Source organism: Gobius niger (assembly GCF_951799975.1).
Source record: "Gobius niger genome assembly, chromosome: 21".
Classification (NCBI taxonomy): Eukaryota; Metazoa; Chordata; class Actinopteri; order Gobiiformes; family Gobiidae; genus Gobius; species Gobius niger.
Genome location: NC_136872.1, coordinates 12,665,850 through 12,690,016, shown reverse-complemented (window position 1 = coordinate 12,690,016; position 24,167 = coordinate 12,665,850). Strand labels below are relative to the sequence as shown.

The 24,167-nt window shown below is 41.7% G+C and overlaps 1 protein-coding gene across 2 annotated transcripts in view; it reads left to right on the top strand.

Moving 5' to 3' along the window:
- Nucleotides 1–15,953, top strand: part of caap1 (caspase activity and apoptosis inhibitor 1) — a 228,911-nt gene extending 212,958 nt beyond the window's left edge. Inside the window, exons 2-7 of one of the 2 annotated variants that reach the window (XM_079580405.1) lie at nt 13,787–13,905; nt 14,303–14,497; nt 14,648–14,732; nt 14,806–14,857; nt 14,925–14,989; nt 15,076–15,953. In XM_079580405.1, coding sequence (XP_079436531.1) covers nt 13,801–13,905; nt 14,303–14,497; nt 14,648–14,732; nt 14,806–14,857; nt 14,925–14,989; nt 15,076–15,509 — 936 coding nt within the window. In that variant the 5' untranslated portion in view covers nt 13,787–13,800 and the 3' untranslated portion in view covers nt 15,510–15,953. The remainder of the gene's footprint in view (nt 1–13,786; nt 13,906–14,302; nt 14,498–14,647; nt 14,733–14,805; nt 14,858–14,924; nt 14,990–15,075) is intronic. The other variant, XM_079580406.1, reaches the window with a different exon arrangement.
- The last annotated feature ends 8,214 nt before the right edge of the window (nt 15,954–24,167 follow it).

Sequence of the window (24,167 nt, the reverse complement as noted above, 5' to 3'; positions counted from 1 at the left end):
ACAATATAAACAACAAGGGTGAGAGAACAGAACCTTGGGGTGAGCCTGTCGAAACAGTGCACTGGTCAGAGAGTTCAACCATTGACGCTCACTCTAGTTAAAAAGTCAAAAACCCAGCCTACAATTTTTAAATCAAGTCAACAAAGTCTCTATTTTCCTACAAAGTTACCAATGCCACCACCCTTTGAATACACTGAACCCAGCTATTGTAAGCAAAGTAAACACATACACCGCACTCTTACAGTGATGAAAGGCTTGGATCTTTCCCCAGAACATCCCCAATAGCAAACTTTCACTAGGAATGTCACCTTCTGCTTCTTGGGACGGGGCGAGGGTCCACAGCGCCCCATTGTGGAGCAGTGGGCCCCGCAGTGAACCTTGAGCTCGGGACAGATGGCGCGGTTCAGGACCCTCAAAGCTGCTAATGAGCGGGTCCAGCCAAATGGCCTATAGGACACGGGCACGCGGGTCAAGTTGTTTCATCAAAACGCCGCGTGACATGTCAGGCGAGTCGAGCCACGCCCATCTGCTCCTCTTGGCTCTTGTTATGATATGCGCTTATAGGCTACTGGTCGCTGGCGTGTTGTCCTGTTGCAGATGATTGGAGTGTATGCCATCCGTCCGTCTGTTGCAAACAAACCGTGGCCTCAAAATGCCAAAGTTGTCAGGCTGTCAAATGCAATCATGTCTCGCGGTGCTGCATAGGGACATACAGTAGAGGAAGTAAACAGATACGCGGTGAGGTAGGGAATGGAGAAGCTACTGTTAAACTTTAATGTGAACAAAGATCCATACAATCCAAGCGGAACGGCAACAAATCCAGTCCTGTCAGATAGTATGCTAGGAATGGGTGCAACAATTATGCGTTTTACAGCTAACGTCAAGAAAATCAACATGTTTCCTGAGTCTATGTCTCTCATTTAAAGAAATCCACAGTCTATGTAAGCTTGGGAACCACTATTGCAACATTGTGATACCAGTAAATCCAAATGTACTTCCTTTTTCAAAGCCTGCATGTTTCCACATTCATCTGAAGCAGAGCATTTTGTCAAAATAAAGAAACAAGAAAACATTAACATTTAGCAATATTTTAGATGCTTGCCAACTCTCATCTATTGGTCGACATTTTCCCACATAGCCATTGCTCAAAACTGATGTACTAAGTTTAGCCAGTTCAAGTTTGTACAGAATCTTTCTCCCCGTAAATGTCCAGCGAGAGGCAGAACCGACGTGGGTTGGGAAGAAGAAAATATATAGTGCATCAAACGCGTAGCTGCGATGTGGATTTGGTCCCAGTAGAAAGTCCTGGAGGATGCATCAGTAGATCTGGCATCATACTTGGTGTTGGTGTGAGTGAGAGAGATGTCAGGGTAACACAGGAAGAGCCTTCGGGGCGTGTGCCTGCCAGAACCGTTTTCACACCAAAGACATCTGCATTTTACACCTTGCTGTTGCTCTAATGGCCGTCCAAATTGGTCACTGAATTCTTAGTCTTTCAGCATGTGGGCACGTATCGCAGCAGGATATCCTAAGGTCAGTGTTGACCCCTTCACATCTCACTCCAAGGAGGATTTGTCCATCCCAGGCAAACTGGGAATTTGGAGTTTTTGTTTAATCGTGAGTAGACTAGTGGACATAATTGTGCCTGTAGGGAAATTCATTCTCTACTTGACCAGTTTTAAAATGTGCCTGTGGCAATGTTTCAGCAGCAGAAGCCAGTTTCTTGATCAGTCGACTGTCACTAATGGCTCATTGAGGGCCCTTCCTGCACTGGGCCTTGGGTACCTTTACCCCATACCTACCACCCAACACCCCTGGTGGCTTATAGCTCAACGGTGTGCAACCATGTGGATACAAAGAGACAAATCTGAAACAGACACAGAAATGTATCCTTGCATTACCAGACCCATTTTTTTGTTTTAAATACAAACTTTCCTTGACTTTCTCAACCAAATCTGGAACTACAAAATGTCCATAAGTTTTACCATGCCCTCCTCATCCCCCCCCCCCCCCCCCCCCCATGGTAGCCCCAATAATCATGCATTCATATCCTTCCCAGAGCTATCGATCGGGCCGATGTGCTGTGGATATTGAGCTTTTGCAACTCTTTGGGGTCGACTGTGAGGAATGGAGCAAAAGCGCTGATGTCGGCCGGATAGACGGGACGCACCGTGGGACCTCATTTGTAAAGCGGTACAGGTGCGCGGTGGAGAGAGAGGAGGCAGGTACTAGCCCGTGATAGATGGAGCCCAGGCAATGACACGGGAACATCAATAGTTAAAAGGGTAGTTGACACATTGTGTGTTGCACTTTCGCAGCAGTTATGATTGGGCGCAAAGTCGCAAAAGGCCAGATGAAATGCTTTGTCAAATTTACTGCAAAGAGCTTTTATGAAATGATCATTGTCGTGTATAATCGGTCTTGGGGCGGCTCACTCAAGGCCTCAAAGTAGTTGTGTGATTGACGGTGCGCGGCGGTGTGTCTAAGGCAGTGCGGAACAAGCACCACTCATTCTTCATCAGTAACATTTTTTTTTCCTGTTAAAGGTGGAAGTGCATACAACCGTCTGCACAAGTGTTATGTGCTGTGAATTTGAATGGGCAAGTCAGTTGATGTGCATTTTGACAAACCCTACAGTCAAGAACAGATTCTTTACTTTTCCTGGCTTCGTGGTTGAAAATCCAGACACATTGTGAAGTGGGTACATTTTCTATAAGCCAGACAGTACTTGACTTGTTTTTGCGAGGGGAGCAACATTTGTAACAACATGGAGGCTAGTTTTCTAACATTTCTGTGACAGTGACCCTGAAAAGTGACCCTGCAAGCTGTGAAAAAAATGTGTTTGGAAAGTTGAATGAACTCGAATCACAAGTAACAATTTACTTTACTGGATCTCTTTCCTTGTCTGTAAAAATAATAAAACAAAATCCAGGAATACATATGCTTCCAATGACAACATGCATAGTACCGGCGGCCACTTTGAATACCAAAGTAGTTAGGTAACCATATCTCTACACTGACTGACAGTGGCATTTTTTTGCAATTGTAATCATTGCTCAAGAAGATAACAGTTAAAACATGGCCCCAGAGACGCACGTTTATGTGATATAACCAGCAAATGTGGCACAGACACTGTCTGTCGAGCTACAGCAGGATTTACTAAAGATCTGCTTCACTTCTCAGGCTAAATGAACACATCAAAGAGGAAACAGAAAACCTTTCTCTGTGATTTTTATAGTTTGTCATGTTAACATAGTCTCAGTCCTAGTCAGTGTTTAAGCTGCACAAGATGTTAGCATGCTACCGGTTAGCAACCATCATCAATCAGGTTCAGGGCTTTCTCTTGGAGTCAGAGCTGAGCTGTTGAAGCTAAATGCTAACCGGTAGCATGATAACGTCTTGAGCAGCTTAAACATTGACTTGCCGGTTTCTTCACATAAACATGCGTCTCTGGGGCCGTGTTTTTACTGTTATCTTCTTGAGCATTGATTACGAGTGCATAAAAAGGCCACTGTCAATCAGCTGTCGATTAGATGATTAGTTTTTGCTGTCTTTAGATGTTCAAGAACAACATGTTCCTATGAACTATTTGTATTGTAAAATAGTCAATGCCAGCAATTTTAAAAAAAGATAAATACCATTTTTGCAAGTTATTTTTTGATACAACCATACATTATTGTCTTCTTATATAAATGTATGCATACTGTACTTTTTCGTACCTCACTCAAGGACGCCTCTGTAATGCACAAACATCTGGCCTTTTTTCTCTGATGTTTGCCCCTTCGCTTTGACCTACATAGTGCAAACTACTTCTATATATATATGCATGGTGCATGGAAATAAGGCCATGATAAATAAGGAGTCTTAATAAATGCACAGCTTCTTCAAGGTTGCTTCTATTTGGAGTTAAGTGCTATAAAACAAACAGCACTAAGAAAATGCTTCAAATGAAAAATTAGCGTTGCGTGTTTTTTTTCATAGGCTGTTGTTGCACATTTTATGTTTAACAGTCTTTAAGGCCAAACACTGAACATTCACTATCAAAGTATTCAATTATTTTACACCTATCTCTAAATGTCTATGATTTAAGCCACAGTGCTGTACTCTTGAGTATAACCCATGCGTGGCTCATCTTTATAAATTGCGGCTATTATGCGATGCTCTATTTTCCAGACCTGTTCATCTGGACCAAATTCATCTTAACTGTCCACAGGTGGGACCCCTGGACCGGGCCACGTCCCTCTCAACATGACATCACACACACTCCATCCGCACTGTTGTTTCTAGGCAGCAAACTTCCTGCGTTCTCGTTCTGCAATGAAACAGCACCATCTATGGAGAGGCCCAACGCATCCAGCATCCATTTACACTGAAGGACCAGCAGTGATGTTTTTGCTTATTGATGGCTAAATGTGCTGTTTAGTCGGTGTCATCAGACTTGCAGGATTTGGAGGAGAGTGAGAAGGGAGAATTGCTGTTTTGAAATTAGTCGTGGTTAAATCCAGGGGCTTATGTGGCCGTAAATATCCCTCTGTCAGATTGAAATGGCACTAATATGTCAAGGCTGGCTGCTGTCACTCATGCTTAAAGACTTGTTCGTTTCAAAAGCTACCTCCAGATCCACCAAACTGCGCTTCTACTATCAGCACTGCGCTTAAGAACGTGAGGGATTTAAAACTCCGTAATGGATCAGAAGCTGAGTGCTGAATGACTAGTTACCCTGGTGAACATACTGTATGACTTTCGCCGTAGCTGACGTGGAGCATAATCGTGCAAAGAAATTGTTTTTGTGATATGCAAATTAGTACTTGATATAGAGTATAAACATTGTGACTGATGAGAACCGTTCAGCTTTCACCTCCAGCATCCATCCACCGAATGGAATAAAAAATGAGTAATTAAATTTAAAAAGAGAGAGATAATTATAAATTTAGTACATCCAGAAGCTAAAAGCAAAAGCTGTAGCTGCGAGTTTCCCAAGACATATAATTCATGTTGATAACAGCTAGTTATTATGGGACTAGCGTCTCTGTTTTTCCACGTTTGTACATGAACTTTTAAAGCCAAAGGTGGTGTTGTTTTGCTGTATATCTTATTTAGAAGCCGTATACCTGACGTTTTTCTTTTTGCCCCATAATAGTATGTTATAAAAACAATCCTGTTGTGACCAGACTGCATCGTGTTCAATCAATCAATCAATCAAAACTTTATTTATAAAGCGCTTTTCATACAGAGTTGTAACACAAAGTGCTTTACAGATTAAAAGCAGTTCCCGCCCACCCAACCACCCACTCTTCCAAACAGACAACACTGCTCTCCCCACCCCCCTCCCCATAGCCACACACACACACGCACACACACACACACACACAGCCACACACACACACGCAGCCACACACACACACGCAGCCATACACACACACATACACTATGAAATAATGGACGTAGTGCTGAGTCTGGGTACAGATGAACCAGGTAAGGAAATGCCTTGTGATAATGTTGTGTACGGTCAACCCAAACTGTCAATCTCCAATAAAAAAGAGATATATATTAGATTTGACAACCGTGACGGGAAATTACCTGATCATATTGAAAATTTGGATTTCGCTAAGTTATTTTGTCAAAAAGGAAAAGAAAAAACGGTATATTGCCTTTAATGCAAGAGCTATTTTCAAGTTTTTGAAGGATACAGCATTTCCTGCCCTGTTTGTTTTAGTTTCAGGTAATTCAAGCATTAACATTTATACATTTATGTACAATTTTTCAGAATCACCTGGTCATACAAAACCAGGTATAGGTATCAAATACGTTTTTTTATACAAAACAGCTTGAAAAGGAGAGGGAAGAAGAAAATACGTATAATTTTTTTCCAAATAATTGCATACATTTTGCTCTCGTCGTCTATATCATGTTATGTGTAAGGGATAATGTATAGAACGCTGGTCATTATCGGGAAAATAAGCACCGACAAGGTTGAAGGTTCCCAAATGTTTGCGCGTTGCTCGGAAGCGTTTTGCTAGGCTAGAAGCAGCAAGGCTAGTAGCTAGCCTAGCTACTTAGTTGAAGGCGCAGTTGGAGGAATGGTGGTGAATCTCTGGGTAAGTTGAAAGTCAGACTCACGCTAACTTCACGAGCAATTCCCCCAACTTCTCTCGCAGTGACAGGGACAGATAGTGTCTGCTATACGTACGTGCGGAGTGATATGAAAGGACGAACTCCGTTGCCATTGGCAGCGGTCATTATTTTTTTCAGAGGTCCTTTATCAGAAAATAATGACCGGTAGAACGTTGGGAAATCCCATTCAAATCATTGGAGCGTTCTACTTACGTTGTGAATAGCCGTATAATAAGCTTGCATAATTTATATTACAAACAGACCCATCAAATATCAAGCGTCAAAACAAATATTTAACACTGTACCCTATATTATGTGCTGTCTGTAGACACAATGTGTAAAGAATGAATGCGTGATTAAAGCAGAACTAAGTAACTGATGCCTCTAGAGGCCATAAGTGCCACTGCAGGTGCCGTAGCATGTTACGTTTTTTTACTCATGAATTGTCCGTGAGAGTAAATACTACGCTGACAGAAAAGACAAAGGGAGAGAGGGATATTGTACATCCAATTACACAATGGAGATAAACTTGGGTGTAAATACTGTTTAAGTGGTGCTAGCCCGCAGCTAGCTTTGCCTGTTAGCCTGTTAGCTTCTTCTTCGTGATTCCATTAGTGTGTATTGGGGCCTCCGGGTCGGAGCAGGGAAAGCTGCAAGTATGGTTTTCTGGCCAAGGATATCAGGGGGAGATGAAATACCCCCCAATCATCCCATCAACACTTGTATTACCCCTAGAGGGACAAAGAAAAGGCTTTATTAAGGTTCACAAGTTACATAGTGCTGCTTTAAATCATCTTCCAGACGAGATGTGGGAAACACAGTTAAAGTCAGAAAGATAGATATGTAGATACATTGATCAAAATATAAAGTTTAGTTAGTTTAGTCTAGTGTTTGCAAAAGTTTGAGTCATTGAACCAGTTTCTCGTCTCCCTTGCTCTGCCCTGTCTGAACTGATCGCCGTGTTCTCAGCCCGTTCTCTCAGACTCTGGCTCCCGCAGACAGAGGGCCAGCTGGTAAGTACAGCCTTAGACAATCCCAGAGCAAGCTGATAACAATGAACTCATCCCTCCGGCTTCTGTTCCCCCTTAAATGAGAAACGTATGGGGCCACAACCCTTTTGTGCTGGGGTGGGCCCCGGGGGTCCGCTGCCTGTCGGTTTGCTTCCCAATTTTAGCCCTCAATTACTGAATCAAAAGCGAAAGGAAGACCAAATCCAACTATCCGGCGTCTGTTTCCCGTCAGCTCGGATGCAGCCCAGGCACCACTCCAGGGATTCCAGCTCTTGGTTGCTTTCCAGGGAAGCTTCAAAGTTCATTGCTCTTTGGTGATGAGGATGACTTTTGACATCTTTTACCTTTTCGCACAAACTTACTCGGTGCTTATAAACTTCTTGGTTTATACTCTAAATATAAAAGCAATTAAATGTTTTTTCATCTATAAAAAAAAAAACAGTCAGTAGATTAGCTTGATTGTGTAAAACAAACAAAAACGTAATAAAAACCAAACAAACAAACAACTTCATGAATGTAAACCAAGGGGTTCCACAAGGCTGCATCCTAGGGCTACTTGTTTTAAGAATTTAGATAAAGCAATTTTATCATTATCCTATCTCTTCATCAATTTTACCTATTAGGGTAGAAAGGTGATTATTATATACAGTTCATGCATGATTTTTTTATTATTATTATTATTAGCATGAACATTGTACCTGTAACATAATGCATTGAATTCACATGAGGGCGTAATTTAGAAAATAATCATATATTTATATTAAAAAACAAAACTATATATAGCCTTGTAGTGTGTCGCTAATGCAAAATGATATAGTCAGGAAATTCTGAAAAGCTATTGACATTCTCTGCTGTAGTGAAAGATTTTCTCACTCTCCCCACATGTTGCGCACTTCTCTTCCCATCTGGAGATGTGCAGATGAAACACGTAACTTCCCCCCCCTCCATTTTTTCCCACATCCCACGTTATCATCCTGAGAAGGAATGCACTTTTTATCTTGTTATTTACCAAACAATTTCTCGGGCTTATACGGGCTAAGAAGTGTGAGAGGCTTATCCCCAGCCGAGGCTCCATCTGCAATATGAATATGACTGACATCGTTTGACTGGTTTATGTGAAGTACGTCAACTGTGAAAAAGATTTTTTTTTTTTTCCTAAAGTGCGGAATATAAGGCAAAGACAGATATTCTCTTGACGATTTTTAGCAAAGGATGGAGAGATGAAGCTGAAAAGTGCACTGGTTCTCACGAGGAGAGGGATGAAGTCTTAAAACGAGCCTAAGTTGGATCTAAAGCCACAAAAAGTGAAGGCACATGCTACTTTTGAGGCGTTGAGTTTCTGTCACTCAGAAAAGTTCTTGTCAAAAATGGTTATGCAACATGGATGAGGAGGAGGCAGCTTTGAGACCGAAGCTCAAAGCTGTTGCTTATCACTGTATAACAATGTCTTGCTTATGAATATGCTCTAGGTGTGACTATTCATCATGGAGGTTATTTTGACTATGGTTTGTTGGTTAGTTTTTATGCAAATGGAAACTAACCCGAAATGTAACGGTGATTTAATGTCTTGTTTATAATGCAACACATGCGCACACTAATAGATTAATACATCATGTGAAAAATCCATCTAATACAAGTAAGGCAGCATTCACAAATAAAGTTCTTTTGCATGTGTCATAAACACGGGGGTGGTAGGTGAGGGAGGGTTCAGTGCCTTGCCTGAGGACACCTTCCGGATATTGGACAAACGGCTCTATTTCCTGAGCTGCTGTCACCCGGTGTCTTCCTGAAATCTGTGCGTCGTGTTTGAGTTGTGTCTTTGTCATTTTCAGTTGTTCTGCTCAGCTGCTCTGTGGATGGATCCGCGAGAGGGTTTCTTATACTGACTGTTTAAGAGGTGCTAAACTATTGGGGATTTCATACCAAGAAGCTCCAAATATTTAAATAAATGTACTTTCTTACATTTTTATTTCAATATATCCAGTGTTTTTTTTGGTATTCTAGGTCTGGGGATTCTTTTGCTTTCCAATATGCATGTCAATCCAAATGTCTGCTCCCTGTACATTGCCTAAACCCACTGATTTTAACTATGACTCTGCTTGACTTTTTGTAGTTCCCCAAAACTTTTACCAACTATTTCTCTGTCCATCTCCTCTCATGCAGGATGTCTCCACATCACGTTATGGCCCACTGCTTCCAGACGTCAGCGCGAGATGACACACAGACTTTTAATAGACACCACAAGCTTCCATTATTCTGTATTGACAGAGTACATGCAGGCCTTAATTTGGTTCAGAAAGAACCTCCGTGTCACTGGGAACAATGGTTGTTGAAGTTTAACAGCAATCGCAGCCTAGCAGGTAATGGGGAGGTTTTGAGTTGAACTAAGTGATGGGTGTTTTAAACCCATTAGATGTAGTTGTACTATTAATTCCTATCGGGCTGTGTATACAGTATTTCAAACAACAAATTATCATAGTATGCAGTCATTGATCTATGATTTTTATCTGCATCTGGAAGCATTCATTGCGACAAGGGACTCAATAAACCCAAACAACCACTGTACAATTTGCAGTTTTTTATGTTTTCATTTGCAAGATATGAACTTTGTGGCTAAATAGATCAAGCATGTAACCTTGAACCAGATCATCACACATTTAAATTCAAGTTTGGAACAATCTGTGCGTTGGTCAGTTTTGTCAAATGGAATCTTTTGACTACCAAACATTGATAGTTAGCCGCGGCCGTAGCCGTTGCCGTGGAGCTTGTTACAATATTAGCCTAAAGTCTATTTTTACAACCAGGGCTGCGGCACAGAGATAGACAGAAACTGAAAAAACTGAACGGTCATTAGAGATGCTTCAAAAGTGACGTCCAGTCCTTGTTCACATAATTTTCCCAACTATGTGAGAAAAACATTTCTGACCCTTGAACAAAGTCCCGGTTCTGAAACTGTGGCCGACATTCAATACATTTAAACTGGAATGAAAAATAAAAACATAGAATCCTTCTGTTTTTCTTTTTTTTTGTCAATAAGGAAGTGGACAGTAAACAAAATCTTTGTTCTTATTATTGTGACCATAGAGATCCACATGCACATGCACAGTCGAGATGAGCATTCGGCTTATTGTGCTGTTGGTTACAGAGAGTCCACACCTTTCTACTGTCCTTGCTTTAGTTGACCTAATACTGGCTGGGGAGGCCAGTATCATGGTGTTTAATTTGGCCGTCGAGGGGATGTTGAGATATGTTAAGTGTATGAACTGTGATTCATTTGTGCAGTGTCCACCTTCTCAAAAGTTGGAAGGGAGAACAAACAAGTCTATCAAGCACATAAGGGAAAATATACCCATTTGAGACGGCTCTATTTACATGCAAAACATGATTGCATTCAACCCTTTAATAGCTTTAATCTATGGGCACAACTGTGTCCTGCTATGATATCCCACTTACTGGGCTGAAATTGCTTCCGTTTCGGAGAGGGGCCGACAGTGGCTTCATAACACGTAGCTGCAATGTTTAAAATGAACCTCATGAAAGATGTCAGAATAATAAATATTTGTTACTTTTTTTTTTTTTTTTTCATTTAACACTCACACAAGTCCCAATCCATTTCTCTCTGTGTTCAGCTCCACGTAATGTGATTGCAATTATACTCATTTGTTGCAGCGCTGAATCATTATTAGGCCATAATTACAGTGAATGAAGCAGAAGTTTTTGTGACATTTTCAATTTTCAAAGCAATAATTATTTTCACACAAAAAGCAGTAGCGCCTCAAACCCCCATGGCTCAGTGCTTATTGCACCCACACGTTTCCTGTAGATTTTTGCGCCTCACCGACAGGTGGATAAGGTGTATGTGCCAGGGCCTAATCAACACTTAAACTCAATGCATTTATTGGCATGTTCTGTGTTTAAACCTCAGGCTGTTTATCAAAGTGAAGGAGTCTACAAATAGACTGACTCCTGATCCAAACCAGTTTCAAGAAATGTATATATTGGATTTTTTCGCCGATGTTTATTAATGAATATGATTAGAGTACTTCTTTATAACCTGAGCTGGGCAGTCCTGATTTCTGAGGCACTTACTATGTTTGTACACATCTTTAAGCATGTTCAGACAGAAAGAGCTTCCTGGTGCCTACGCCACTTGGAATAAGGAAGTCTAGATGAAATAAAGTAAGGTTTAACACTTTAAGTTAGATATTTTACATAGTACATAGAACAACGAGCAAAGGTAATTGCACGTTATATAGTGCAACAGATGTTTTTGAGACAAGATTTGCTAACCCATACTGTTCACAGCTCTCCAATCCCCCCCAACAGCGCCATCTCCACCCTTTGGCCTTTTTAACTCCCACGATCAGGAGGTTGGGTTTAGGGTCAGGGGTTAGGATTATGACTAGGAACGGCAAATGTGATGTAAGTTGTGTTTCACCCACACAGATCTTACAAATAGTTTTAGAAACGAGAAGGTCTTTAAGGCTTTCAAATGAGGTCTCACACCGGTATATTGGCTGTAAGCTCTCCGGTCAATACACTTTGAGATTTGGACACACATGATTAGGGAAAATAACCCTAAGATGGTTAACAAGCCACTCTTGATTCACACATGGAAGAACAGGTGGCAAAGAAAACACATCTTGACGTTAAGGTGATGTCTGCCATGTCTGCAGAATAATATGAAGAAGGGCATCAGGATAACAACAAGGCATTAGGTAAACAGCTGTTGCCATGATGCTATTGGCATTTCTAGTTGAAGGCAGGGAGGCTGTGGTCCAGATGAAAAGGTGCATGAAGACCTGCGCGTCTCCATTACATTTGTTTAAAAAGTGTCCCAAAGCAGCGTCCTACTTAAAAGAGTTATATATGGTTGAGAAGTGAAACAGAAGTTGGGACAAAGGAGTTCTTCAAGCGGTTTGTACTGTCCTGACGGCTCTGAATCGCCTTCCCGGCAGCAACGCTTCGTATTCTCCGTGCAGCACATGGTGTGGGTCACAGGTGATCTTCCTGGACAGTGCCAAGACTGTCTTCTCATAAACCACTTGGAGTGATGAAATCTCAGCAGATCCAACTGTTTTCATTGCAACAAGTCTCTATATTTTTGATTTGTCTTTTGCAGAGAGCGCTCCGAACCAAACCGCAATGCCATATGTTGGACAGCTCTCCAAGATGGCGTTATAGAACACAGACATGATCCTAGCACTGACTCCAAACAGCCATAGGCGTCCCAGGAGGTGTAGCCTTTGAGCTAGTTTCCACACAAACAGTCCACGTGGTCACTCCACTTGAAGTTACTGTGAAAGACCAAACCGAGGTACTTACAGGAGATGCATTTGATTGTTTCACATATGTCAACTTAATTCTCCAAAAATCCACAGCTTAGATAAGAGTCTTGAACACAGGGATAGGTTATATATGTTACAATATTGTGTAAACATGTGCGACCCCATGTATCTTCAGTGAGGCACTTGATATGCGTTGATTTCCATGAAAGCCCGATACTGTGACGCTTCTGTCCCAGATGCCATATCTGAAGCATCAAAGATTATGAATATAATACAGTGTTTGAAGAAGCAGATGGAAAAGAGGTGAAGGCGTGACCGCGTGAAGCTTGTGAGGAGGTGTGATTGACTGTCACTTGGATTCTGAGCAGGGCTTTGAAGTGTAAAATGATGCATACAATTTAAGAGGTTACAACAATGTTCTTTTTTTCTTTTCTTTTTTTACTGCTCAGCACAACTGTGTAATCGACTTTATGCATGGATTCTGTATTGTGCAATTTCTGATATTTCATGCATTTTGAATAGGTTTATGCATGGCCAGTGGGGTCTCTGATGTTGACGTCTGCCTGATCTGATATTTACTCACAAAGGCATTAATCAGCAAATAACCTCATTTTCAGATGTCTGGCCAGGCTATAATAGTCAAAATCACTTGTAGCCTTCTGGCTGAAGGATTGGCCTATGTTTTTTACCAATAAAGGTTGTTTGGCTATGTGGGTGATCATCATTATACTCTAAACAAGTGTTATCTTCTTACTTAGCCGTTTTTAAACATCACTGACAAATATTGTATTGTATAGTTTTGCAACAGAATGTTTTCATGGACATAGCTTAGGCCTATGTCATCTTTAGACATGTGATTAGCGGCTGCTTCCGGTGGTCACCATTTTGATGCCAAGTCAGGTGACGCCTATCAATCAAAGTGATCGGTGATTGACTCAAGGCACTAGAAAGGCGGTAACAAGAATGTGACACTAGTTGACTTTAATCTCTTAACGTCTGTTTCCGAAAATAGCATCGGCCTACCTATACTATTTGATAATTTCAACAGCTTGTACAAGGTTTAAAATCCTCATTTTACTCATTGTTATGCTGTTGGGGCTTTAGGATGGAGTGGATGTGAAAATTTGGAAGAAAATAATTGTGGGCAAGACGGTTAAAAGAAAATATAAAACATATTTCCAACTATACACATTTTATATCGATATATTGAATAAAATAAACAACACACTTTGTTTCATGATTTCGTTTGATGAAACCAAGAGAACAGCAGGGGGCAGTAAAAACCAAAACGACCACCTTATCCCACGAAGAAGGCGACGCGTGTGTGACGTCATATAACCGCGACACATTTTACATATCTGGCTTTCACCAGTGAAAAAAGCTTCAAAATGCTGAAAAAGAAGTCGAGCAGTTCGGATAAGAAAAGAAAACATGTTCCAGCGGAGGAAAAGCATGAAATCCGGAAGCGGAGAAGCACCGAAACTACATTAGAGGTGAGATTTTGTTTTCGATACGACTGTCTCGTTTGTTTGTTTACAGATTCGTCTCGGGGAAATATCCATCTCTAAAGCTCACACAGATAAAATATATACATTAAAAGTAACGGAAAGGGAGGCGATTTATAGAGTTTTGATTTGACACTCACACATCCACAATATTCCTAATAAACAGTTCCAGACTCGATATCCCTAAGTATAAGCTTGTTTTGTGTGATTCTCCCTCGTAGATTCGAAAATAATTCGTGCACCGTTTTATCCTTTATATTTGTGTTTAAGAAAAACCTGAGCATGCAAATAAATAAATAAATACATAAGCGTAGGTGACAGACTGCACTATATTTTGCTACATGGATACCCCACGTGTAACCTTTTGTGTCTTCGCCTGGTAAAGCAGGAGTCCAAAGATGACCTCGCTGACGCCGAGCTGGACAGAATCGGCAGTGACATAGAAGAAGGAGGACTCGACCTCACCGTTCAGTTCCAGCCGATCACAGCCTACGTCTCCGAAAAGAGAGAGATGCTTCAGCAATGCTTCCAGGTCCTGGGGGAGAGGAAACTACGCAAGATGCTGCCAGATGAACTGAAGGTACAGTAAAATCGATCATGTATGGCCTAGAGTTTTAAATCACTCCAATTAGAGAACTGTTTTCCGGGACGGCAGTGTAATATTAGTTGAGTGTAGGCTTAACATGAGACAAATATGTAAAGTGTGTGTATGAAACATTTTTCTTTACAGGATTGTGGCTTAGAAGATATCAAAAAGTTGTGCTGGGAGCAACTGGAATCAATATCTGAGAGAAACCTCCTCCAGATTTTAACAGGTAAATCCTCTTCTGAATTAGGCCATAAAAAGCTCTGTGTGCAAATGTCCATTTTTTACTAATCTATGACCAGGTGAGGAGCAGACATCTTCGAAAGAAACCCCAGAGGAGACTGTGGAAAGCCAGTAAGTGGATTATGCGATTTATTTGAGTGTCTATAATGCACTTTAACATTTATTCTTTTAAATTTAGACAAGATAACATTGTGGATTCAACATCTTGCCTCAAAGATGCCATGAAAAATGAGGACACGAAAGGTAATATCAATATAATGGCTTGTGAAAATGCGTATTCTGTAACTTGTAAGTAAATAAGGCAAAATGTCTCCATGTCTTTGTTACAGAAGTCGGAGTTTCAAGTGAAGAAAGCGACGTCCTCAGCATAAACGCGGACACTTACGACAGCGACATAGAGGCACCCAAAGACGAAAAAACGGTGAAAACCACTGTCGATTCGAACAAAGAGGCCCCAAGTGAAAACGCGGCGGTAAAACCTGAGCCAGTCCCAGAACCCCCTGTCGTGCCCCTGCCCAAAGAACCGAAGAAGGACATTCAAAGTGACATTGACAAGAGCGTGAGCGAGATATTGTCGTTCTCAGCAGCGGGACCCACAGCGCCAAGTGTGGACCAAACGCAGGCCACCGGAGCCGCCCAGAGTGTCCCAGCCACGGGAGCGGTTTGCCAGCCTTCGATTCAACAACTGGAACTGTTGGAGCTGGAGATGAGAGCACGAGCGATCAAAGCCCTAATGAAAGCGAGCAAAAAGACCACGGACTGACTTTCATTTGGGCAACAAGAGACTGTATACATTTTCATTCTCCAGTGTTTTTGTTATGGCTGTTTTCAAGGTGCATTCTTGTCTTCGGTCACTAGATGGCAGTATTGCACTACGGTTTACCAGCTGGAAACTGACGCACAAAAGGGGATCATCTTCTTTCATAACAGTTTAGTCCTAATGTGGTTTGTAAATGTTGTTACCGACAGTGAAGATGTTGGGAATATGATAACAAAGCCTCTTTAAAAGAAATGGGGACAGTGTTGAAGATTGATGTTGTTTGTTTGCAACACGACCAAGAGGAAAATGATTGGATTCCAGGATTCATTTCAGCAAACATAATAACTTTAATGATTTATTAAAAATGCAACTAAATCCACAATCCAGTTTTTTACTTAATTCACCTTTTTACCTTACCTAATATTACTATAAATATTAAGAAACTCCCAAATTATGAACATTTTCAACTGGTGGGCTCGGTAAACGGCATGAATTCGAGCTCATTCTTGCGTACTACACAGCAAGACAACGATTGTGTTGAGGACAAAGATCATCAGTCCGGCTCTGAAGCTGAGAGCCAATCAGCAGGAAATCGGACAAGGCCTGAGGTGTTGCTGCTTCCTTTCTAAGATCATTTATCTCAGCAACAGCCTCTGGAATAAAAGATGCCCTGGCCCGACGGTTCCAGTACAGGGAATTAAATTTTAAACTCCTTAAAAAGTGGATAGTCAGGACACTCCATTATGTGTTGGGCTTTACATACGACCCTTTGGCTGTAGAGGTCTTGCAGCTGAGTCTTTTACCAGTGATTTTACCTGCTACTTTGACCGACTTCATCAGACAATTTTTGTTGGCCACAGAAAGAAAACCAAACCAAGACACTTCACTCTTGCTGTAAAGCGCTTTGAGTGCCTAATGTAGGTGATGTAGGCTATATAACACTTGACTGAAGTATTGCAGCGCTCCCAAACACATAGACCGGCTCATTTCTCAAGACAGTTGCTAAATGTGCTATTAATTAAAGCCATTTTGTGGGCATGTTGGAGCAAACGCTTAGTAAATGCCCCCCCCGCCAGTAGCGATATTGAATTAGTTGTTTTATCTGACACATTACATTTTGCTGCAGATTGTTAATGTGTCAAACGCTGTCTTTCTAACTACAGTTGTGAGACTCTCTTCTCTCCCTATATATAAAAAGTTCTTCTCTGCATTTCCACGTAGACTGTATTCTGGCGCGGAACCTAAATCCATCCCTAAAACCAGCTGTCTAATTCAGCTTTTGGGCACCTGACACTTTCGTCTAAATTACTGCCATCTTCTCGGCTTGACATCATCTGCTTCCATTTGTTCTTGTGCCTGTATGATCCGCCTGAGCTTACATCGTGTGTTATTATATGCAGATGCGGCGCTCCTACCCACAAGCCCAAGGGAAACAATAAAAGCTGTGATAAGACACTGTTCCCTTCTGGGTATTTTGCATCTAAGAGCTCCGTTTCATAAGAGGCTCGGGTTAACCGTGTCACTTATTCACGGCTTTACCTGCAGGTATCATTGATAATTTCGAGAGGAAAGGGTCCACTTTAGGCGCGGAGATACAAAGATGGTGAAGTGTGGGGTATTATCTGTCATTTAGGGCTTTTAGAAAGGCAATTATTATGGGCTGTGAGCAGATAAACTGCTTTTTCCACTAAAAAGAGACTCCGAGGTGAGACGACACTTGTGTTGGTAAAGTGTGATCTGAATGATAAGAGGGGCATGTTGGAATTTTTTGGAATGGAGCACACTGGCTGAGCTGGAGGGAACTATGATTCAAGTGCATGCAACAGTCCTTCGAAATTTTGGCTCGTTGGCCTCGTGTCACCTTTCCCGACATTATATAAAATACTGCTGTCCCCAGAAAATACTTTTATTCTCCCCGACAATGCGGTTTGAAATGCCTGTCACAGTCCTCCGTGGGTAATGGAAGTGCACTTAGCTTGGCTGCAAAAACACAACAACTTCTTGCTACATTTAAACAGTGCCTGCCATCAGAGCGGTAAACACTGCAGTTGATACGGTGGCCCCTGAGGACAAAGTGTTGAAAAGGCAAAAAAAAAAAAAAAGTCTGGTTAGAAGAATGTGCCTAAAATCCCCGAAATACACCATCCCTAAACAAAGCCAGGTACAAATACTTAAGGGCACACGGGATGAGAATGCACAATGTTGAAGCAAAAGTTTTCTTTCCAAATGACTTTTAAGGATGACACGTTTGACCTGACGTGGAAATCTGGAGGCAAAACCTTTTTCAGTTGGCAAAAACAAGATTACGCAGTAGAGAGGGATTAGCCTCCCCACAACAGCTGGAAATAGCCAAAACTATTTAGTCCCAAATGCTCAATTCTACTGTAGCTAAGCAATCAGCACAAGGCCCAAAGGAGAGTCTAATGGCGTTTTTGGCAAAGTTTGGGTCCTCGTGAGATTGTTGCAAGGTTATATTGTGGACTGTTTTGGTGAAGTGGGAGCGATGTAATAGCTTCAGCGGTCTTCTCTTATGTTGACTTTGAGACTTGTTTTACTTTTCTCACTTTGGGAATAGATATTTTTCTGATAAAAAAGAAAAACTTTGATGTTCGAGAGTGTAAACAAGAGATGTGTTCTGCTAAAAGTCTAGTTTGGATAGGTGAAGTGAGGGGTAGAATGGCAACAATGCAGAATCCATTTGCTGTTTAGAATTCGCCGCAAGGTATGATTCTCAACAGCGTGATATCGAAGAAGTTTCGATTTTTCAGATATATGTTTATAAATGGCTCTCAACAGGTGGGCCGGGAACCCAATGTGGGCTCTGGAACCATTTTCATTGAGGAACGCGTGTTTTTCTGGCACTAACTAGTAACTAAAGTATTATGAGGTTTGATTTGAGCAGATTAAAACATTCAAATTGTGTGGCTTAGCTGTGAGTCTTTCCCGGATACCTCCTTGTTTGCCCCTTTTTTCTGTTCTGTAGCACCTCTTGTGACGCCTCCACTGTGCTGCAGGTGTGGGGGGGCTCTTGGTGCCTCTTCAGTGTCTCAGAAGAAGAAGAAATTTGTAGGTCTGAAATGGGTTTAGCTCATAAGCTAGCTGTTTGTTTACTCATAAAAAGCTGCTTTCTTCGGGACAATTATGGACTCTCAAAGTAAAACAATCCACTGAACCCCATAAAAACACGGCAAAGACGTACAAAAGCATCCAGTAAAACAATGTGGAACACAGAGACAAAAAATGCAGCTTGCAGAAAAATGCAGCTGTACCAAGAGAGAGGGAGGTTGCTGCCTGTTTACACGTCGCCATGACGCCATTACAAATAAGCCATTTTCGTAACAAAATCGACACTTCTTGGGGCCCACACGAAACACTCCTCAGTCAAAAGATTTACAGATGTATCAAGATGTTACACACAGATTTTTAATACACAACACTAACAAATACAATTATCACACATTATCTAAGTACTATGAGTATACTAAACTTTCTTTGTTTGCTGTTTGCTGCTAAATTTATGACCGAGACCTTGATGCTCATTAGCATGACACAAGTTTTTTTTTAATCTCCTCCAGATGCAGGAAGTCAAAGCGTCTTCTCTATTGTGGAGAACATAACCTGTCAGTCCGAGATAAAATATGTTGTAGGTGTTAGGCTGTGAGAGGGAAAGCGATGTTGAAAAATGCAGATGACACACGAACGCATCCTGTTGCATAAATAAAGTCATTCTCTTCACATTTCCTCCGTGGCATCTGTTTCTTCTTTTTTCTTTCTTTCCGCCAGCCAAAATTAAATTGAACTAACAGCTCTACTGACAGGCAATAAATAACTTGGCACCTCTGTATGACTAAATGAATTGATTTCCTCAAGCAGTGACTCATCGGACACATCCATATTCTCCAACTTTCAGATGTTCGAGTTTTACCGAGAAATGTAAAACAGACAGGCCTGTGTGAGCAGTGCTTTTTGTATTTATTAAAAGTAGCCAACAAAATACGAGGTCGCAGATGATTCCTTTGAAATGACAATCCCACACGTTTTTTTCAAGGTAGCATAAGAAGAAGTGCGAGTTGAATATGAAACATTTATATTTCTAAATAAAAGAACGTGTTTTGCAAGAAATTAGTTCATTTCTTGCAAAACCACCCTGTTCATGATTATATTTGTAATATTAAGCTTCAGCGCAGATTCACCCTGGAAGACCTACCTGTAGCACTCATTCATTGCCGCATAACTGGCAGCCCTTCACCAGTCATCCAATCACAGTCCCATCTCAAGCCGCACGTACACAACAGCCAATCACGGCAGCTTCTCATTCCTGCTTCAGCCATTCATCTCCAAGGATCCTCTTCCGAAGCCTCCTCGTCCATCCCTCGGCTGTTTCCCAGCTGTGCTGCGACCCTCCTCCGCCCGGCCTCCCCTAGGCTCTGCTCATCGTTGTCAACTGGCTGCCCCGGGTCTCATCCTCTACCACCACCAGTGTCCAGGCTCCAGGTCAAGACTCTGTCTAACGTTCATCATCATCATATAAGCCAAATCAGCATTGTCAGTACGCATGCGCGGTAATGTTCCGGTCAAAGTTCAAAGTTCAGTCAACAAAGCCCATTAAAACCATACTATCATAGTAGACCAACCGGTTATTTAGTGACTATAACGTCGCTTAAAGTGGTTTTACGGCGATTTGCCAGGTTCACATTCATTCTCCATTGCAGTGCGACTGTCCACGTAGGCTTAGTCAGTCTATGGAAAAGTTTTGTATGTCCAGTGCAATAAAGGAACCTCACAGTGTTGTATATGCGAGCCACCATGCGTACTCATCACATTTCCTACTGTAAGAAAAGATCCAGAACGTCGTGAGTTTGACATATCGCTAACTAGTAATGCTATTTGTAACCGATACGTCTATCTGTATCCGCTTACTGTTTATACAGTCTTCCACCGGGGTCTGAGCCCCATTATGATTCATGTCCAGTAAAACCTTCCAAACTCCACTCTGTTTCTGTGAGTCTTTCCGGGTTGAAATGTCTAAGGCTGCTTGTATGGAGCATAATCAGGGACCTATCTATCTCCATATGGGGGGGTTTATGGTCAGTATTCAGCTGGAGGTTCTTGAGATTGATGGGATAACATGTAAACTCCATACAGAATCAAATGGGACCTTCTTACTATGAAGTGACAATGTATTCAGTTGGTTTAGGCGAGGAGATGTTTGCCCATGTGGTATGGAATCAAACCCATAACAATTTCACTCCAGTAGAGAAAAATAACCACTAAACTGACTGGAAACCATGTTGTTAATGTCTACTACTATCCTGATATCTAGTGTTCAGCTTTGCTTTTAGAATGCAGTACTATACCATTCAAACGGTTTTGCCACGTTTTATAACGCAGTTGAAAATGTCTTGATTTCGTTCCTATAGAAGCAGAGGTGAGCAGTCATTTTCTATAGTGTAGCATAATAGTCCTAAGTGCAAACCTTTTTAAGAAGTACTTAAGTTGTCCACGGATCTTTGAGAATGTGAAATAGCAGGTTGTGGTGTGCCTCACATCTGTTAATTTTTTTCTCTTCACTTTTGTCTCCAAACACTTGTCTTTTTCTTCCTGCAGTTATCGGGAACCTATGATGCCTTTTCAAGCTCAGAGAGGGTGATTGAGGGAGTTATTTAGAAAATAAATGCTCTCACCATCCTTCACATTCACTCATTCCTCCACAGTTTTAGCATTTGCATTGCACAACACTCGTTTGCTGTTGTTGCATTCAAATGATGTGGTACTATCTTAGCCTTATTGAGACTGCTTGAATGGCCGATGTACATAATAATGAGTAAATTTGACTTTAGACATTTAAGCTGCTGCGACATGAACAAGACAGTATTTTCCCATGATGGCTGAATGCATATACGCTGTGTGTTAAACCATACAGGGTGGCTCAGTGTAATCTCTGCTCAGCGTCAGACCAGTAAACACTCCGGGTATGCTAGCCAGGCTACATGTTTCATGCTAGTAATCCGTTTAGTGTCGGGACAAATTCAGTAAACAAAAGTGACAAGAGCCAAAAATGCTTATAAAAGAATGAAAAAAAGGGAAGTCACTCTTGATATATGCTTCTTATTTTTCATCTTGACTTTGTCAGTTTGCCAGACAAGGGGTGTTTCCAAGTGCTATTGTCCTGCAGTGCATAATTGTAAGGGAGCGGGTAACAAAGGATAGAGCCCTAGGAGAGCAGAATCCAATGCAAGAAAATGTGCGATTAAACTGTGGAGTACGACTGTTTTCTAGATGCATCTGTTCCCTGTGCCCAAGGAAATTCTACACTCAATGTGGATACAACAAGGAGTCGGACTGACCAGGTTCACAAATGAAAAGTCATGGCAATTCATTTCTAGTTAGTTAATGTGTAATGTATTGCTCACATATGGATATTTGTCATTAAAGGGATATTTCAGGATTTTTGACATGGGGCCTCATTTCCTAGTTATCCAGAGTGTTGTTGATTTCAGGATTTTTTTTTTTTTTTCTAGTTCATGCAGTTCTTATATTTTAAAAGTTACGTGGCGCTAGGCTAGTGCAAGGCTAGCACATTTCTACGGTAACAGCTAGCCTGCATTAAAAACAGTCTGACCCACTCCACAGAGCACCTGAGGCAAATCACTTATAACGCCAGATTGACCATATAAATGTCTGTGTCGATCATTTTTGGAATAGAACTGACCTCGCATCACATGAATGATCGGGACTATTTTCTAGCAGATCACTCCGCCGCTCCGTAGCTTACAACCACGAAGCTGATGCTGCTCAAATATAAGGTATTTTAAATGCAAAATGGTTATTATTATTATCGACACAGACATTTATATGGTTAGTCTGGCGTTAGAAGTGATTTGTCTCTGTCAGGTGCACTGTGGAGCGGGTCAGACTGTTTTTAATGCAGGCTAGCTGATACCATAGAAATGCGCTAGCCTTGCACTAGCCTAGCGTCACGTACCTCTTCAAATATAAGGACTGCATGAATGACAAAAAAGAAATATCTCCAGAAATCAGCAACACTTAGGGCCTCATTTCCTAGTTATCCTATGTCAAAAATCCTGAAATATCCCTTTACCATTTCAACATTTGACTCATCTTTCAATCCTGCTGGAGCAACCTTTCAGGAACCTTGGCCGATCGCAGCACAATGTCGAGAGACTCATCTTTCGCCACCTAAAGCAGTGGGTTTAGAATACAGTCTACAGTCATATCCATATGGCCGTACTCTCTCCATCCCTCATTACCAAACCTGATCACGTTAAGAGCAGAGCTTTTAAGCAGCTGCCCCTCTCCGGTCCCAGCTGTCCCAGGAGCCGCCTAAGACCACCGAAGTGTCCCGCGCACGGATGATGGATCGCTGCGCCCGTCCCGTCAATAGTCCTCTTTATATGACGCGGCGGTGAAGTCAACCCCATCCGACGCTGGGGCTGTCGAAGACATTGCAGTGTCACATCCACGCGGGACGCCCTTTTATTTATTTTTATTTGGATGATTTATTTCCCCGCGAAGGCACAAAAGGACTGAACCGAGTAAATTACTTTCGTCGGAGTTGTGATAAAAGTGTCACATTGCTTCCAACCACCAGCTGGCGAGTGATTGTGTTACGTAAGTAATCGTCAAAGGGTTGTCAGGAGAGGAGGATATAGCTTTTTATGTTCTTTTACTTGGTTTTACGGGGCGACTTGTTTGATTATATCTATTTTCGTACCTTATGGTGCATTGTGGTGTCAGAATTTGAACACAAACATAAAAGTTCATGTGTTTGAAGATGCTTAGACACTTGAAGGCCTTCTCCTGCACTGGCCTTGCTTTATTGTCCATCCATACTGTCCTCTTTCATTCTGAGGGAGTTGGATCGATGATTGTTATGTAATAGGTTTAATGGATTATAAAAACCTATTTGTACAACATTTTGCCCTAAACTTACAAAAGCAAGTCCTGTGTTTTTGATATCCCAAATTCTACAAACCAAATCATACCCAGCATAACAGCTGTTAGCAGTATTGTCCAAGTATCGGTGTCCCTCATTAGCTGTTTATAGTCATATTCCCGAGCAGTCAGCAGCGTAGTCTCCAATGTGATCAGCGTGCCCTTCACCGTGACAACATTTTTCATACTCGGGTAATGATGGCTATTTTGCTCGCCTAATTAATGAAGCTCTCAACTTGTGCCTTTGGAAGTGAAGTCATCATGTGCGCCAAGAGCGTACGGGAGAACGGCGGACAGATGCTAAAATGTCACTTCTGATGTGTGCCGCAGCAGGAACAGGTGTTGGCGTGGCCTGCTGGGAAATGGAGTCTGCGAATGGGGAGGCGGCAAGATGGCGTGTCCAAGTTTCTTCAAGCACTAGAGCTGTCCTGCTGCTCCCAGTTCGCACGGGGCAATCTTACTTTCTAATATGCACGGGAGTGATTCTGCATGTTGGGTTATGTCGCATGCCTTTCATATTATATGCAGTATGTATTGGTATTACAAGTCGTCTATACCAGGGGTTCCCAAACTTTTTTGGCTAGGCCCCCAAAAATGGACGCATAAACAACTCGGGACCCCCATTACACAATGTTTTTCCTTCTAATGCAACTTTAGGACAGAAAAAAAAATTTAAAATCAGATTAGCGTGTTTTTATTTTGACT